Source organism: Bombyx mandarina, chromosome 21 (assembly GCF_030267445.1).
Source record: "Bombyx mandarina strain Sakado chromosome 21, ASM3026744v2".
In the NCBI taxonomy this organism is placed as follows: Eukaryota; Metazoa; Arthropoda; class Insecta; order Lepidoptera; family Bombycidae; genus Bombyx; species Bombyx mandarina.
Genome location: NC_143227.1, coordinates 10876533 through 10895882, shown reverse-complemented (window position 1 = coordinate 10895882; position 19350 = coordinate 10876533). Strand labels below are relative to the sequence as shown.

Genomic DNA, 19350 nt, shown 5'->3' with positions numbered 1-19350 from the left:
CTTTACGGCCTGATAACGAGACCTTTAAGCCAAATTGTTTATTATGATATATTTTAAAATACGGGTATGAACCAAAATAAGATAAAGTTCATTAATTTGAGATCAATTGGGATGAACTTAAATGAAATGAAACAATATACCATGAAAAAAAAGTCTCGCTAAAATTGTGGTTATTTATCAAGACTTTGTCCTTAAACCACTGTTTTTATACATTTAAACCCGAAGAAACTTTAAATTCGCTCCTCGAGCTCCCGTCAAAACTCCTGTAGTGTGAGAATATCTACAACATAACACAATAAAGATCAGCTTCTCTTTACTAATTTGGACAATAACAGTTTGAGTCAACCATATAACAAACAAAGGTTATGTAGACTGTAAAGCTAAATCTTATGTAACAAATGGCGGAATTTGGTTTCAGATAATTGAAATGCAATTAAGCGATAAGACAACACCGCATGTGTTGCATGAGATATAATGGTATAAGTTCTAAATTAAAATGAGATCATTTACAAAGGGCATTGAGTCTTTTTGGAAACAAGTTTGTTTTATTTTCCGACTGGTGGTAGGACCTCTTGTGAGTCCGCACGGGTAGGCACACCACCCAGCCTATTTTTACCATGAAGCAGTAATGCTAAAATAAAGTTTTATTGAATTAAAATCTCTGTTAACATCTCTTTCTGTACGGAAAATTTAATAGAGATGATATAGAAAGTTATACATATTTGATGATTTGTTGGAATTTAAAGGACTTTAAATGAACACTTTGGAGGAAAGTCACATGAGGTCGCGATGCTCAGCAGTGAGGGAATGATGAAGAAGAAGTATAAGCCCAAAGTTGTAAGTGTTGTTTGGATGGTGATAATGGTGATGATGATAATCGTGGAGCGAGAAAAGATCGAGCTTCCAATATACGTAAAATAATTACACAACATAATTTTTAGGTATTGCTTATTAGAATGACTTAAAGGTTTCGTTACCAGGCCATTAAAACTTTAAAAATGTAACTTCTAAAGTTCAAGACAACACATTATGTCACATTATTTGAGAGTTCAACAACATAGAAAATACACCTAAACAAACTTGTGCCGGTAACTGTAAGAGATTATTTTGTCTGTGTACTTTGGAACATATAAATATATTAAAAATGTTGCGGAACGTCTGCAAATTGGTTCAGGCGCAAAAAGCGAATTTTGCAACAGCTGCTTCAGCGGCACCGGCTCCCCAAACAAAACCGGAAATTTTATACACTGGTGTAAGTAAACATTTGTTATTGATTTGAAGAAAGTAGTATGTAATATTTCTCTTTATGGATGCTCTTTACAGTATTTATTAATTAAAATAAAATATATTGTTACGTTTTCTTCGATAAATACGTGTCTTGAATATTATTTTATCTCTGTGCCTTTTCGATATATTTTTCAAGGTCAGCTATTTTTAATACAACTGAGACACGTTTATTTTAACTTTTGCGTGTATTTTTCTAATCGATATAAATAAAATTAATAAAAAAAAATGTAGGCGTTGATCTTTCTTTTAATAAAAGTTGAAAAAAAGGAACATAAATTTTAGGAAAACTTCAGAGGCCATTGAGATTAATATACTTAATTTAAAAAAGTTTTTTTGTTTTGTTTTTGTGTTTTTTTCTTATTTACTATACAAAAAAAATCTAAATTAAATAAATACAATATGAAATGTTAAACTTATTCTAAAACATAGAAACAAAATAAAATTAGTTTTTGGAAATCTTATTCCATAATTCCATTTACTTATTAATTAAATATTACACTACACAGAAAGGAAAAACCAGAATAATTTTTTGAAACAATCTTTCGAAATGACTTTTTAAACAAAGTTCGAAAAGAGTCCTCAGTTGTGGGCAGCATTTTGTTCCCCTGGAAATTCAGTAACTTCCATGAGGGACCTCTCACCTCACCATCAGTCTAGGTGTAAATAATATCAATACCAATTGTCTATCAGCTCTTCATAAACAATGAGTGGGTGAAGTCTTCTGATGGGAAGACCTTCAAAACTGAAAACCCTGCCAATGGCCAAGTTATAGCTGAGGTCCAACATGCCAACAAAGCAGATGTGGACAAAGCTGTGAAGGCAGCTAGAGATGCGTTCAAGTAAGGATTATTATTATTATTTTTTATTACTTCGATGGGTGGTCGAGCTCACAGCCCACCTGGTGCTAAGTGGTTACTGGAGCCCTTAGACATCTACAACGTAAATGCGCCACCCACCGTGAGATATAAGCTCTAAGGTCTCAAGTATAGTTACAGCGGCTGCCCCACCCTTCAAACTGTAACACATTACTGCTTCACGACAGAAATAGGCAGGGCGATGGTACCTACCTGCGCGGACACACAAGAGGTCCTATCACCAGTAATTAATTTACAGTATTCAATTTCTGTAGCAAGAATATAGTATTTATTTGCATAGGAGACAAGCTTCCTCAAATGTCGTCTTCTTGCATTAAAACTGGATAATCTCAAAACTTACTAATTTTACAGGAGAGTGTTTTAAAGGTTTAACATGTGATATTTTTTATATTAATCATCTTTGCAACATTTATTTTTAATTTTTTACCAGATACATTGTCTCTTAAAGTAAGATAAAAAGTAAGAAAAAAAAAAAAAGTATGTATTAATTTTGTTAATAGTAGTCAAAATATAGGTAAACTAAAAAAAGAACAAAACTAAACTACGCTCTTTTGACAGTATTTATGAGAAAAATACTGGTGATACCAAATGATCCCTCATATTAACTCAATTTCGAATATGTTTAGAAATTGTACACTTTTATTGCGAAAAGACGACGTGTCTAGAGTCCCTAAACACCCATAAAGTTAATAGCATGGAATGTATAATTCGAGATAATAACATTTCCATAGTAATAACAGCTTACTGATCAACAAATTGGGTCACTTAATTTCTTAGCTTCTGAAGTAGTTAATACTGTTGCTAATTGTGACATGACATAAAACCCCCAGGAGTATTGTAATATGGATTAATAGCCACCAGTCTGAATTCATATGATAACTAGATATAAAATGTAAAATTAAATTGTTACCAACGATCTGCTGGGATTTTAGCTCCAGGAAAATATGTGTATTGCTTTCTTGATTATTTGACACATGACATATTAAATATCTTATAATTGTTTTTTTTTTTAATCTTGAAGTAAGGTTCAGCCCTCAAATTGCCGAAGCATAAAACAGGTGTACATGTCGATAGGTCTGAGTTTTTTTTTTATAGCTTAGATGGGTGGACGAGCTCACAGCCCACCTGGTGTTAAGTGGTTACTGGAGCTCATAGACATCTACAACGTACCTTCAAACCGAAACGCATTACTGCTTCAAAGCAGGGTGGTGGTACCTACCCGCGCGGACTCTCAAGAGGTTCTACCACCAGTAAGTGTAAGTGAGTTAGTTCTGGTCAACAAGTATTTTTTCTCTCGCGCCTCAAATTACATTTTTTATGAAAACCAACCTGAACGATACATTTGAAAATAAACCGAATCAATTGCTGAGTGATTTAAGTGAATTTCTATTATTAGACTTGGATCACCATGGAGAACAATGGACGCCTCCGAGAGGGGGGCCCTTATCAACAAACTAGCAGATTTGATTGAAAGAGACAGAACCTATTTAGCTGTAAGTATACTTGAAAATATACTATATTGTATTACTAGCGACCCGCCCTCGCTTCGCTTCGGAAACTGTAGTTTATTATTGATTTCTCCACTATTTAAGGGATGTTATTATACATATAAACCTTCCTCATTAATCACTCTATCTATAAAAAAAACCGCATCAAAATCTATTGCGTAGTTTTAAAGATTTAAGCATACATACATAGGCGGCACTGAAAATTTCGGGAATTAACGAAGTGACGCAACATTACTATTTAAAAATGTATTTATTGCTTTTCGAAGTATTCTCCGCGAAATTTGACACATTTTTCCATACGATGGAACCAATCATTGAAGCAACCATTCCATTCGGAAGTTGGGGTCTCCAAAATGGCCGTTTTGTAGGCGTCCACAGCTTCTTCAGGTGATGAAAATCTCTGTCCACGCAATTTATTTTTTATTTTAGGGAAAGTATAGAAATCATTAGGGCTTAGGTCGGGGCTGTACGGCGGATGGTCTAATAATTCTATGCTTTCTTGCTCTAAAAACTCTTTTGTTCTGTGCGCGGTGTGAGAACTCGCATTGTCGTGATGGAGGATGATGCGGCGGTTGCAGTTCTCTTTACGGAGTTCAGAAACGACCTTGGCAAACAAATGCTAGCATACCATTCTGCATTAACCGTTCTTTGTCCCTCAAGAGGAATAGGACAAACGTGGCCACCATTTTTTTTGCAACACTCCGTGAACGAACAATTTTTGTTGGCTTTAACTCATTTTCGAACACCCAAACTCGTGACTGGTTTTTTGTTTCGGGTTCGTACGCGTATATCCAGGATTTGCCACCTGATACAATGTTGTATACAGCATTTGAGGATCCTGCGTGGAATCTTTCGAGAGTTCTGACGCACCAAGTAACGCGAACCGCTTTTTGCTCTTCACAGAGCGAATGCGGTATCCATCGGGAAAACAACTTTTTTACACCTAATTGTTCATGCAAGATTATTTGTATTTGACTCATGCCAATGTCTAAAGTTGCCTGAATTTCGCGGTATGTCACATGTCGATGTTCCTCAATCAGCTTACGCACAGCATCAACGTTTTCTTGGGTGACTGCAGTTTTTGGACGACCTTGACGGGGATCATCACTGAGCTTGACACGTCCACGTTGAAACTCAGCAAACCAGCGATAAATTGTGGTTTTGGATGGGGCTTCATCACCAAATGCAGAAATCATCCGGTCAACACCCTGTTTTTGTGTTAAACCACTTCGAAAATCATAATAAATCATCAGTCTTGAATTTTCTCGAGTCAATTCCATTTTCTCAAGTACTAAACAAGTTTGACAAAACCTCGTGACAAGACCGAGAATCTTTTTTTAAATAAATAAATGATATTCGATTTTTAAAACCAAGGAGTTTTCAATTAAAAATATTTTAATATGACAGGAACAGTGGAAATATTCCATTCCCGATACTTTTAGTGCAGCCCTCGTAGGGACAGAGAAATCGACTTTGTTTTATACTATGTAGTGAAGTAGCTTAACCATTCTAATTTTGGGTTTTCCCGAGTCGCGATTATTTTTAGACGTTTTTTTTGAATTCTTTACACTTTTCATGGTCACAGAATACTATTTAACCATAAAAGACAATAGTTAGCACAACATTCAAATGTCGACTAATAAATAACTCAGTCGTTAAAAAAATAATGTATGTCGAATAGTTAATTCGTGAATTAAAATTGCGGACAGGTTTATCGCTCACATTAATAATACGTTAAGTACAGCTGGTCAGGCAACTGTATGAATTTGATTTGCTTGCAGTTTTATCAATCGCATGCGCTACATGAAATGCACTTATCACGTAATTTAAATGACGCTTATCTTGCTTCGACGATGACTACAGAATAAAGTTTTATCGATGTTATATGTAAATATGCCCAATATACAAAGTGACACGTCAAAACGTAAACCACATGAATTTTTTTTCCTACCCACGCGCCGGAACACATCTAGGCTATTTGGCGCCGGGGCGTGGCGCGTCCCAGCCCCAGTGTGGTCAGAGCACGGAGGGACCAATCTCGGCGGTCCGTGCTGGAATCATGGTCCAGGCGGCTGGCCGATCCTTCGGCTGGTCGTAGGACCGTCGAGGCGATTCGCCCAGTCCTTGTGGATTGGGTGAATCGTGACAGAGGACGCCTCACTTTCCGGCTCACGCAGGTTCTCACTGGGCATGGTTGCTTCGGTGAGTTCCTGCACCGGATCAGAGCCGAGCCGACGGCAGAGTGCCACCATTGTGATTGCGACTTGGACACGGCAGACCATACGCTCGTCGCCTGCCCCGCATGGGAGGGGTGGCGCCGTGTCCTCGTCGCAAAAATAGGAAACGACTTGTCGTTGCCGAGTGTTGTGGCATCGATGCTCGGCGACGACGAGTCGTGGAAGGCGATGCTCGACTTCTGCGAGTGCACCATCTCGCAGAAGGAGGCGGCGGGGCGCGTTAGAGACGCGCAAGCCCGCCGCCGTCGAGCGGGGGCCAGGGAGGCTGATCTCGCCCAAGCCCTGGCCCTCTAAGTGTTTCGGGTCCCCCTCATATGTCGGTCTGGGGACCGGCGAGGGGGTCCTAAGAAGACGTCGTGCAAGCATGCACGCGTTTTACGCAAGAGCATCCGGGTGATGGAAGGCCGGCTATCCTCGACCCACGCTGGTTCTGACCCAGCGGAGTATTCCGTAGGATAGCTCACTCTAACCGGCGCCATCTAGGCGGGCTCCGGATAGCCTGCCGACCGAGAGGGCTGGTAGTCGTGGCGCCGACGACCGCCAATCCGGCGTCCCGAGGGGGAGGGTGATGAGAGAGATGTGCTCCGCACTAAACACTTCGCTTTCCTCCCTTTGCCTTTTCATGAGTTCTGTCTCATGTGAGGTTTGGATGTTGGTTGTTGAGCGACAGGAGGTTTTAGTCGGTTCGACTCCGACATGCTCCGCCCGCCGTCCCCAGTGGAGGGCGGAAGTCAGGCGATTTCCTCCTGACCAAAAAAAAAATAATGGCTATTTGGCGGCGGACTCTAGTTGGAGAGTGGTCACCAAACAGTCGGACAAGGTCCTATCACCGTTACAAAACCATATACCATGCCATATATCTGAAAAACCAATATGCTTGTTCTCTGATACAATTAAGAAGGGTATTTAGTAAATCGCATAATAATTAAAAGGAAAAACTTACAATACGTATGAGGGTATCGACAAAAAACAACCAAGTAATAAAACTAATACAATAATCCCCTTATAACACGGTAATCTTATAACGCATTTTCTTATTACGCGATTTCAGTCCCTCGTATAACACGGTTATTCCCCCCTTCACCCCATAAATCATTACAAATCATTATAAATTTCGCGTACCTTTAATCAATTTATTATTTTGTGTTCCTAGTTTTTGAATTGTAAAAACATCGGTTATATTGTGTTATATTTGTATATATGTTATATTTGTATATAACGCGTTAATATAGGATCATACAAGCGTGTTGTGCGAGAATACTCCTACAACGCGATAACGCGGAACCAATCTACCGTGTTATAGGGCAGATTACTGTACACTTTTGATGTCTATGTAGGTACCGTCGATATGTATGAGTCAGACACCAAAGGTATTTTTTTTATTGCGTTAGCAGATAAGCATACTTGATATCAATATGTTCACGAACAACTTCTACAAGTTTTGAGCCACACTCCCTCCCCCATTTCTTCCGCATACGAACCGGTTTAAAACAAATATCAAATAAACGTGAAGCAATTTTCAGTTTGTAAGTCTGTGACTTCCAATAATCGTTAAAAACTCGGTGCCGTTATTATTACAATTCCTTATGTAAAATGCCAGTTGAAAGTGTACAAGTTTCGTTTCATCTTAACGGTATGCAGTGGCTTGGCTGTGCCCCTGGAATTGCTGACGTCTATGGGTGACGGTAACAAACTCACCATCAGGTGGGCCATATGCTCACTTGCCTACACGGGCTATAAAAAAAGGTGCATGCATTGTAACAATAAATAAATAAACCAAGCAACTTTGTATGGTTTTCAACATACCTACTTGCCCAATAGTCACGACTCGTTGACCTTACATTAACAAAGTTGATTTATCGTAAAATATTATCTCACTTATAAATAATAATATATCGGTCGATATAATTTCCACTTTGCGCCTTCTTAAAATCGGTTATAATGAATTTACGAAAATTATTTGGAAAAAAAAACATAAGTATCAGATCGAATTAGTAAAACTAAGACTAAATATGGAAGATCAAGACCGACCTTCCTGATATGTGACTAGAGCCTGTCGATACCCAAGATTGTCCTAGTCTCTGTTTGTTTTTGCTTTGCTCATCACTATTTCCAAGACGTGCAAGTGTTTGATTACCTAGCGCGGTTAGTACGTTGTAATTTTTTTTTCAATACAACCTTGATATAATACGGATCGAGGGACTGCTAATTAACAGCCTTTGCGGCATTTGGGCTATCCCAATTATAGTTTTTTTAATTATTTTTTTTAATCTATACTCAACTTTTTAGTGACAGAATAATGTGTTAGGTTTTTAAGTTACTAACATAGGTTATAAGTAAAATTAGTAACAAAATGTATGGTTTCTTTACTGAAAGAAAGATTTCATAAATAATTCCAAAGCCGGATGGTACGTGACAAAAAATATCACTGGAAACGCACTGTGGATGACCGCAGTGGCTCCAGGTAGTATGGAAAATAAAAGTCATCATTTTTTATGAACTGCCAAAAAAAATTAGCAATTCATTTGTCGCATATGGCAAATCAAATGAACAATAATACGACCTTGCCGCTTCGTGTGTGTACGATAATTTAACCTTCAGAAAGTAAATAAATCACATTAGTGCCTTAATTTAGCGCTTAATAATTAACAACGTCAATAAAGAATTCATTCAATTTAAACTATATATTGTTATTTATTTTTTCTTTGTCTTCAAACGATCATTAAACCTGTCTTCCTGTATAGATCTGAATGTTGGGCGACGAAAGTAAAGCATGAAATAGGCGTGCATGCGGCAGAGATGCGAATGTTGGGATGGATGTGTTTAGTGACAAGAATGGACAATATAAGGGATGAGTATATCAGAGGAAGTGTGAAAGTAGCCCCGGTGATTGACAAATTAAAGAGCGAACGGTTAGCGTGGTATGTACATGTGATGCGTAGAGAGAAGATGCATGTGACTAGGACATTTATGGGAATGGTAGTGCAAGAAGACATTGATGGAGTGTGTGAATTACGATATGAGAGAAAGAGGAGTGATTGTTGAGATGACGGCTGATAGAAGAGAATGGAATAGAAAAATTCGCTGTGCCGACCCCACCTAGTGGGATAAGGTGGAGACAAAGAGAAGATTTTTCTTTTGAAAGAACAGATGGCCGTGTTTATAGTCATAGTCAGAAAACTAGCTAAATCGAATCCGGTCAAATTAAAATATAGGATAAAAAAATGACTATCAATTGTGTTTCTTTTTTAAGAGCCTGGAGACGCTGGACAACGGCAAACCATACAAGGACTCGTATTTCGGTGATCTGTATGCTTCAATAAAAAACCTACGGTACTACGCCGGGTGGGCCGACAAGATCCACGGGAATGTCCTGCCCGCCGACGGAAAATACTTTGCTTACACTCGCCACGAGCCAGTGGGTGAGTTAGATTCAGCTGATGTTACTATTACTAAAAGATAATAAACGAAGTTCAGGTATACAGTATAATGAAACCACGCTAAAATGAAATTTGACCTCAGATTGCTTCATATAAATTAAACTATTTACTGATTTTAAATTGTAAAACTTGAAAATGTAAATTTTAAAGTCTTCTTTATCGTAAGCGTGAAGAATGTTCTAAGAGTGTATGCATTTACGCAATAATTACATATTTAATAATAAAAAAATGTGGAATTTGATACTATACTGCTAGCGTATAGCTTCAGAAACCCTCTACAAATTTTGGGCATCCGAGTCTACGTCGCATGCATGAAAACCGGGCATTAGACGGGATTTGAGTTAATTTTAACGCTGTCTAGAACGTTAAAAAACTCGCACTGAGCACACTGGCTCATTTTGGAGAGGTCATTATTTGTATTTTTTTAATATTGTAACAAAAGAGGAATTTCTAAAATTACGAAAGTGACAAACATCCATCTTACTAAAAGAAAGTGCAAGCTAAAAGTACAGTCAAAGATCGATGGCTTCTTAAGTGTTGATAATTTGAAGCCCGCAACGGGCGAATACGTGTCGTTAATTTTGACTATATCTCATGCGTTTTTAGTCGTAGTTGCGAGGAATAGGTAGAATGGGTTCGTGGAAAGAGACATCAATATACATATTTGTTTTTTAACTTCAGAAATTTCTGGACAACACTCTTATTTACAATTGAAGCAAAATTTTAATCGAAAATATCTTCATTCAATAGAATTATTATTATTGAACCACGGGTCAAACATTTTCCGTCAAATAAGAATTCAAGAAACTGAAATATCATACATTCGTTCAATAACATATGAAATAATCTCGCACCGTATGCGTATTACATAACACGCCGGTTGATAACGAGTATTATTGTTTTGTCATTTGTGATAACAATGTTTTAATTACGTACTCTGATTATACGTACAAAATAATTTTATTACATAATATTATTGCAGCCAACAGAGCGAATGTGAGATACACATAGATGACAAAGTTTGTTTGTGGGTTAGCCGGTAAACTAGAGCAATAGTAAGCCGTATTGTTTGATCACTTAAGACTTATTTTTAAACGTCAGGGTGATGTTGGGTTTATTTTTTGCGCGATCGAGTTCATTCTCCTAGCGTTAAATGGTTTTCAAAGCCCATATACGTCACAACTTGAATGCCGAGACAAAATATCGAAGTCTCAATTGTATGGTATAACGGCTGTGTGTCGAATCGGAATTCACGCCTGTTTTGCGGCAGAAATGGTGGTACTTATTAGTAAAGCAAGTTACAGCGCCCAGTATACTAGTACTCCTAAATACTCAGAGATTGCTGCTGTCCATTCTTTGGCAATTTCGGTAGGCAGCGGCTTGGCTCTGCTCCTGGCATTGCTGAAGGCGACGGTAACCACTCAGGTGGACCTATGCTCGTCTGCCTATAAGGGCAATAAAAGAAAATCCTGGCCGTCTTTTACCACACGCACGGAGAAAGATAAATCGATGCTACTCTAAGCTAATAAATCACGGTTTTGTAATTACCGAATCTTTATCGTTGTTCATTCTAGGAGCCCGTATGGATTACTTGACCGATTTTGATATTCAAGTTATTGAAGTAACGTGACTGTAATAGCGGCAGTCTTCAAATATTCATCATACATGTCGAGTTAAAGGAGAGACAGGCTGATATAAAATACAATTGTTCTTGAAATATATTATATATTAAAAAAACGCGAATCTTGGACCTCATATCAATATAACATTTTTTTATGACAACATAGTTGGAACGGCATCAAAAGGTTATTTACTGACCCCGATGATAACAAAAGACATATTAGTGACGATGTGTCGACACAATATCACATATAATTGTAACATTTTATATTAAAATACTATTCGTAAGACTAGCTAGATAGGCATGACACTAAAGATTTTAAGAGTGTCAGGCAGCTGTTGTTCATCCCCTATTGCACTAAGATAAGTATAGAAATCAAAGAGTAGCATTCGTATCGCCATTCATCTCGAAATATACGTTTGAAATGCGTTCTACTGCGAATGAACTAGTCTTAAAACCGGAGTAAAGACTTAATTATAAGCAGAAACAGGTTCTCTATGCGTCATACCATTCGGGATAGGAGTTTAGAGGGATATAAATATTGTGACTAGGAAAATATTATGTGTTATAGAAGGAACTAAATAAATAAATAGGCAAAATAGAAATATATTACACAGATCAAACAAGTGCAATGTGTATGATTTTATATGAATACATATACATATTAGCAGACAATCACACCGCTGATAATGGTGAATGGTCAATGGACATTAAAAGTACCGGAATTTCAACCTAGCAACCAGGCCTCTTCAAATCTCGTTTCGGAAATGTAATAGCGATACAAGAAACGCAGTATATCGGAAAAACTCCTACTAACCGAAGATGCGCATTTCTATGGCTATTCATACACTGCTCCGCGCTCTGTCGCCTGGCGCGCAGTGGCAGATTTTAATATTGCGTGAAGTACATAGATTAGTATAGAAAACACGCCAAGTCATCAAACACTCAAACATTTGCTAGCGGGACGTGCCGTGGTGCGTTTTCGGTGTGTTGGACCTGGCGTGTTTATTTATTTTATTTATTTATTTAGGAAATACAACCGTCGCTAGGAAATACAATACCCTCAGACACAGCCCACTGAGTTTCTCGCCGGTGGTAGACTCTGCGAAGCACTGCTCTTGCTAGGGCCAGTGTTAGCAACACTCCGGTTTGAGCCCCGTGAGCTCACCTACACGTTAGGGCGAAGCGGAAATAGCCTCGCAAGGCTATCAGCATTGGTAGGGAAAAAAAATTAGATGTTTCACATAAAAATTACAGGTGTGTGCGGTCAGATTATACCATGGAACTTCCCTATATTGATGGCGGCTTGGAAGCTCGGGCCAGCTCTGGCAACGGGTTGTACTGTGGTCATGAAGCCGGCCGAGCAGACGCCGCTCACAGCTCTGTACATCGCTCAACTAGTCAAGGTTCGACTTTATACTGTCTGTTACAACATGTCGCCTTTTCGCATTCGCCCCTAGCGGAAAACGTAGGCAACTCCATACAAATTTGAGTTAACTTTTACGCGATCGAGAACGTTAAAAAACTCGCACTAAGCATACAGCTGATATCTTTACACTAAGCGAATCGCGAGCTCCCCCATCTATTTTAAGCTCTACTAAGTATAGTTGTATTACTGTACAGGAAGCAGGTTTCCCGCCCGGGGTCGTGAATATGTTGCCGGGCTACGGAGACACCGGGGCCGCCATCGTGGACCACCCCGACGTGGATAAAGTGGCCTTCACCGGTTAGAAACATTTTTTTTGTTTATCATTATTTCGGACTGAGGCACTACCGGTTTTGAGCCGCGGCTGTTGCTACTTAAAGGTTAGCTTAAGTTTTTCTGCATCACAAAGGCCAATTTAAAGATGTTCTCAAAGTTTCATCGAAATTAGGCTAGCCGTTTCGGAGTCTACAGCGAACAAACACACATCGACTATTATATATAATAATATAGATAATCAGTATGTGTTGGTCGACTAGCGATTATAGCTGAAGCAATGTCTGTGTACACATGTCTTATTTGAATATACTTTTTTAGAAAGGCATCCAGCATTTGGTTATTTTAAATAAACAACATTTTTGACATTAATACATGTGTCTCGTCGTATAATAATGTTTAATTTTATGTGAGATGTATTGTGGTTCGTGGTTAGCCCCCTAACTATCCCAGTCTCAGACGACGATCTGAAGCCTGGATAAGAGTGCAGGGGAATCGCTCGGTGTGTCACCTGCAACATTTTCAGCAGACTTTGATAGAAGACGGAATAGTTGCCACCGTCCTGTTTATTTCTGTCACGTGACTGGAATATCTGTCACGAACTAGAGATTTCGTCTTCGTGTCTCAAAGTCATACCGTGCTCTTATGGTGACGTCAACGGATTCATTTTATGATGAGCGAGTAGGACCAGAGGCGGATTATTTGTAAGGCAAACCAGGCACGTGCCTAGGGGCGTGTAGTTACGAGGGGCACTTGAGCTCAGAATATTAAAATAAATAAAGAAAATAACATATCGACGATTAAGAACTAAATGCCTGAACTAAATGTCTTGGTCTACTAAAGTCTAGGGTTTGATGATACAACGTCATCGTAATTGCAAAAACAACTAGTTAAAATGTATAGTATTATGATGGCCATAAATGGCCGGTACAGGGGCGCCGATAAAGTGATTGCCTAGGGCGCTCTGGACCTTTAATCCGCCACTGAGTAGGACCCGTTAGATTCGGTAGTGATTGGCTCGGTGGTGTCGCAGGTTCGACGGAGGTGGGCAAGCTGATCCAGCGCGGCGCGGCGTCGACGATAAAGCGCATCACGCTGGAGCTGGGCGGCAAGTCGCCCAACATCGTGCTGGCCGACACCGACCTGCCGCGCGCCGTGGAGGCCGCGCACAACGCGCTCTTCTACAACATGGGACAGTGCTGCTGCGCCGGTCAGTAGCCCCCCACTACCCCCCTACGCGTAGCTTCATCATTATAAATAGTATAAAACAAGCAACGGTAGGCAGCGGCCTGGCTCTGCCCCTGGCATTGCTGACGTCCATGGGCAACGGTAACCACTCACCATCAGGTGGGACGTATGCTCGTCTGCCTACATAGCAATAAAAAAAAAGTCGCTTTCTCTGTCCCTATGTATGCTTAAATCTTTAAAACTACGCAACGGATTTTGATGCGGTTTTTTTTAATAGATAGAGTGATTGAAGAGGAAGGTTTATATGTATAATAACATCCATTGAATAGTGGAGAAATCAATAATAAATTACAGTTTCTGAAGCGAAGCGAGGGCGGGTCGCTAGTAGCTTCATAAATACAAGTGCTCGGCGAGTGAATTAACCCTCAGACACAGCCCACTGAGTTTCTCGCCGGATCTTCTCAGTGGGTCGCGTTTCCGATCCGGTGGTAGATTCTGCGAAGCACGGCTCTTGCTAGGGCCAGTGTTAACAACACTTCCAATTTGAGCCCCGTGAGCTCACCTCACCTACAAGGAGAAGCTGAAATACCCTCTCAAGGCTATCATCAGTTTAGGTAGGAAAAAAATAATAATCATGAAATAAAGATTATGCGGCTTGATCAACTTTACAAAACGCTATGTCCATCCACTTTTCTTATGGTTTCGACATGTTAGGAATGTTTTTTTTAATTGTCAATATATTTTATTGTTATAATATGCTTTCTTGTTACATAAATCAATTTCCATATTGTGAATCTAATTTATAGACACGAATTACTTAATCGGCGCTCACTAGGATTTATAGTTTTAAAATAATAAAATTTTTATTAACTATTTTACCAAATAATATTGTCGGCAATATCGATAATAGAGAAATTTACAAAGCGATTTGTTTACACTTTTTTCTTTTTCTGGTAAAATTTTAATAGTTACGTTAGTAATTACGGTAATGTCATTAAATTAATGAGACTTAATTGAAGTACGGACTTTTTGGCGGGAACGCGAGGAGTGAAGTTGTGTGATTTGTTTTATTTTGTCTATTTAGTGTTTTTTCAGGTTTAAATGTGTAATAATGGTGGTTTATTAACTGTTTAATATCTGTGAATTTGCACAAATGTGGGAAAATGAAACAAAGTCGCTGGACGTAACTTTTCGGGATCCTCCAAAAAGTCCACTGAAAAAATCTTAGTAAATGACCACCATTTTACCGAGATTATATTTCATCCCAGTTGATTAATGTCTCAAATTAATCATCTTCATTTCATTTCACTCCATAATATCATTTATTATAAAAATATGAATATAAACTAAAATAAAACATAACTTAAAGGTCTTATTTACCAGGTCATAAAATCACTTAAAAAAAATTTGAAGTGCAATCTATCTGATGAATTTCGATTATGATATTGGCGCATTATTTTGAAGTTATAAAAAAAATTACGTTATTATAAACACTAAAAGCTTTGTGTGTAATTATAGTTTGCCTCTCCCCCTCCAGGCTCTCGCACGTTCGTGGAGGACAAGATCTACGACCAGTTCGTAGAGCTGTCGGCCGAGCGCGCCAACCGCCGCGTGGTCGGGGACCCCTTCCGGCCCGACGTGGAGCAGGGACCCCAGGTCAGTGTTGGCTACACTACTCATTGGGGACACGGGAGGACCTGCTCATGTCCGCTCGGTGCTACTAGGTCACCGGCGCCCATGGACCTCACCTTAGACGCGAAGTCGAAGTCTCAATTGTACTTAGTAACGGCTGCGTCATCCTTTGAACAGGAATGGGTGGCGGTAAACTTATAGCGACTTTGTGATCAGTAATGGATTTATGGCGGTCTGATTTAAGGGGTTCCAAAATTTTTCAAAGACTTTATTTATGACTGTAAACACAGTCGTATGTCTCCTTTGAAAATAAGTTCAGATAATTTTTTATATATTTTTTTAAATTTAAAATACAAATATTGATATATCAAAATTAATAAAGTTTTTTCTAACATTGTGTGTGATGAATATAGGGTCTAGGGCGGCATCAAGCCTAAATCCATTATTGGATCTGAGTAATGTTGTCACGCGTTGGGGTTAGCGATAAATAAAAATCCCAACAAAGTTCAATTTAAAAATCTATTTAATACAGAGCATTTAACAATTCCAAATTGGCTTCTTCCGCTTCGCCTTGGGTGATCCGTTCGCTGTTTCGCTTCGAGTAGTTCCGATTACTAACTGTTTTCGTGTTATCTCTGCAACGATTTTATAGTCCATACGATAATCAATCCATATCGAGAACATTCCTGACAAGTCGAGAAGTTTCGATATGTGTTTCCGCTATTTAATAATAGATGGCGTTGCCCTTCCCGAGCATTCTCGACTTTGCTAGTTCTTTTGAAATTCGTTTCTGCTATTCGACGATAGATGGCGTTGTTATTACTGGCGTTACAATACTGATGTTAAATTACATACCTACATATTTGCAATTAACAGAACTAGTGGTCCCTCGGTTGTCGAAATTCGACTATAATTAATTGAAATTATAAGTTTCTACACTATTATGATTCTATTGTCAAAGTCTATATTATAATCATAGATTTCGCCAAGACTACACTTTAGACAAATATTAATAAAGACAAACAATATTTACTCTATTCTCAATTTGACCACAGAGAATAAGCAATAAGAAAAGTTTGTTAATAAACAAATAGTATGCATGCGTGTGTGTGTTAAATACATGGTAGCGTGTGTAATGTTTGTTTTTATTGATGTAATGTATTTTTTATTCATAATTAAAAAAAATATTAACATCCTGCAGTCCTTCTCTATATTCTCTATAAGTGGGAGAAATTTCATACTCCTCCATAGGCGCAATTTTCGTAAAAAGGGATACAACGTTTTTGCTTCACGTATCAATATATAGATTTTAAACTTAGAACGAGGGGTGCCTTCGTGTAGGTCGAGGCGTCAAGGCGGCTAACATTGGTTGAATCGGCTAATGAACTCTCGTCCACAGATCGACAACGAGCAGCGCGACAAGATCCTGCAGCTGATCAGCTCGGGGTCGCGGCAGGGCGCGCGGCTGGCGGCGGGCGGCGGCGCGGCCCCCGGGCCCGGCTACTTCGTGCAGCCCACCGTCTTCTGTGACGTCACCGACGACATGGACATCGCTAAGACGGAGGCGAGTCCGATATCACATTCTCCTCCTTGCGTCGATAATTCTCAATACAACTGGTGGTAGGACCTCTTGTGAGTCCGAGTGGGTGGGCACTGCCACCCCTGCCTATTTTTGCCGTGAAGCAGTAATGCGTTTCGGTTTGAAGAGTGGGGCAGCCGTTGTAACTATACTTGAGACCTTAGAACTTATATCTCAAGGTGGGTGGCGCGTTTACGTTGTAGATGTCTATGGGCTCCAGTAACCACTTAACACCAGGTGGGCTGTGAGCTCGTCCACCAATCTAAGCATTAAAAAAAAAGATCTTGGTTACCGGAGTCTGACAATAGATGGGGTTACTCGTAACGTTATAACACTTCTCGAACGTTTCTAGTTGGGTGGAAATTCGTTTTTCATATTTGACGACAGATGGCAGTTCTTGTAGCGTAATAAAATTTTAATAATTATATTTAAATTGATTTCAGATCTTTGGGCCGGTGCAGCAAATCTTGAAGTTCTCCCAGTTCGACGAGGTGGTGGAGCGCGCCAACAACTCGGAGTACGGACTGGCCGCCGCTGTCTTCACTAAAGATCTAGACAAGGCCAACTACTTCGTACAGGTCAGTTGCTTGTTGTGTACTTTGGGCACTTGAGGACGCACAGTTCGCCGCTGACCATGGGCATCGCGCCGCGGGGACCGGATTCTGTTCCCGGTCGCAATCAATATCCTTCTAAAATATATTTGGTATTCGGTGTGTTTTTACACCTAACTAGTGGTCCCCCAGTAGTCGAAATTATGGTTCTATTGTCAAAGAATATTATACTTCTATAATCACAGATTTCGTCAAGACTACACATAGACAAATAATATAAAAACTAACAATATTAATCTATTCTCAATTTGACCACAGACTTTAAACGATGACAGAAGTTTAACAATAAACAAAAGATTATATTATGCGTATGTGTCTTAAATACATTTACTAATTCGAAATCCGGCCGGATACTGATTTACTATCCGGTATCCGGCCGGATAGTTATCGGATATCCGTTTCATCTTTACTGGTGACGTTACAGAGGCTGCGCGCCGGCACCGTGTGGGTGAACGATTACAACGTGTTCGGGAACCAGGTGCCCTTCGGCGGCTTCAAGCAGTCCGGGCTGGGCCGCGAGAACGGGCCCTACGGACTCCGCAACTACCTCGAGGTCAAGGCCGTCGTCGTCAAACTCGCCGACAAGAACACGTGAGCGCACAACGTTCAACTAGTTATACAGTAGATTGGGCGGAATCGGGACGCTTTCCAATACCAATACAAATTTTCAGCGGTTTTTCTTAGGATAATACAAATGAAATTGAGATTAAAACGGTTCCGGAGATTAAAATATTCATATACGATGCATTATTATAGATAGTTCATTGAAAAATACACACAAAAACTTAAAAAACTAGATTGACCTGATCCACCTTGGCTTTTGGGGTGACTCGGCTCACATATGAGGACAATAAAGTTTTTCGATAGGGCTGGCACTGTTTAGTTGTCAGGTAGGTACTTACCTTTAGGTAATTAACTTTTCAATATCTTTAATCAGTTACAAAACTCTGATGACTAAATTAAATTATTTAATATTCATAAACACTAAATAAAAGTCCCTTTCAATTCGACAAATTTAAATCTCACAAAACCATTGTGACAATCCAGATTTGTCCCTATTCTACCCCCCAATCTACGGTACGAGTCTTGTATTAACTTATGTTCAGTTTTTTGTATAACTAAATCTTTGGAATATTGAGTAGTAATATAGTAAAAAGGTAATTTAAGGTCCATAGAGCTCATTAAAATATCGAACAGCTTGTACGGGCGTAATGATAAGAATAGATTCTGTAAATGTTTTTTTCTTTTTCTGTAAAATTTAACCGATTTTAATGTATACTTGTAACAAGCTCTGTTAATGATTTAATATAAAATGTATATGACCGAACACGGAACTAGTAAGTTTTTATAATTGAAGGTTTTAATGGAAATATATTAAAACTTAGTAATTTAAGATGAGCATGATTTAGCTATTATATATAGCTGTTTTCATAATAATAAAATAAACAAACTTGTATATAAAAACGGATTGTTTGTCATGTAACAAGTTTATTCTTACATTCAGAAGAGCCTAGCTCCGCATTTATATTGTGCCATTTAAGCTTACATTATTGGTGAAAACTTTCTATCGAAGTCTGTGAATCTTCGATTTATTTACATCTTTATTGTTTTTCTGTTTAAAATGTACTGTTACAATAATAAAAACAATATTTTTAACATATTGGATCGCCTTT

The 19350-nt window shown here is 38.9% G+C and overlaps 1 protein-coding gene across 1 annotated transcript; it reads left to right on the top strand.

Annotated features, from left to right (window-relative positions):
• Positions 1–831: 831 nt before the first annotated feature.
• On the top strand, positions 832–19337 carry Aldh (Aldehyde dehydrogenase). The gene is made up of 11 exons (XM_028185311.2): positions 832–1252; positions 1978–2126; positions 3559–3655; positions 9161–9329; positions 12226–12374; positions 12592–12694; positions 13701–13877; positions 15393–15511; positions 16887–17051; positions 17510–17644; positions 18102–19337. Exons 1-11 carry the CDS (start codon positions 1145–1147, stop codon positions 18270–18272), a joined length of 1542 nt encoding a protein of 513 aa, XP_028041112.2. The 5' UTR covers positions 832–1144; the 3' UTR covers positions 18273–19337.
• The last annotated feature ends 13 nt before the right edge of the window (positions 19338–19350 follow it).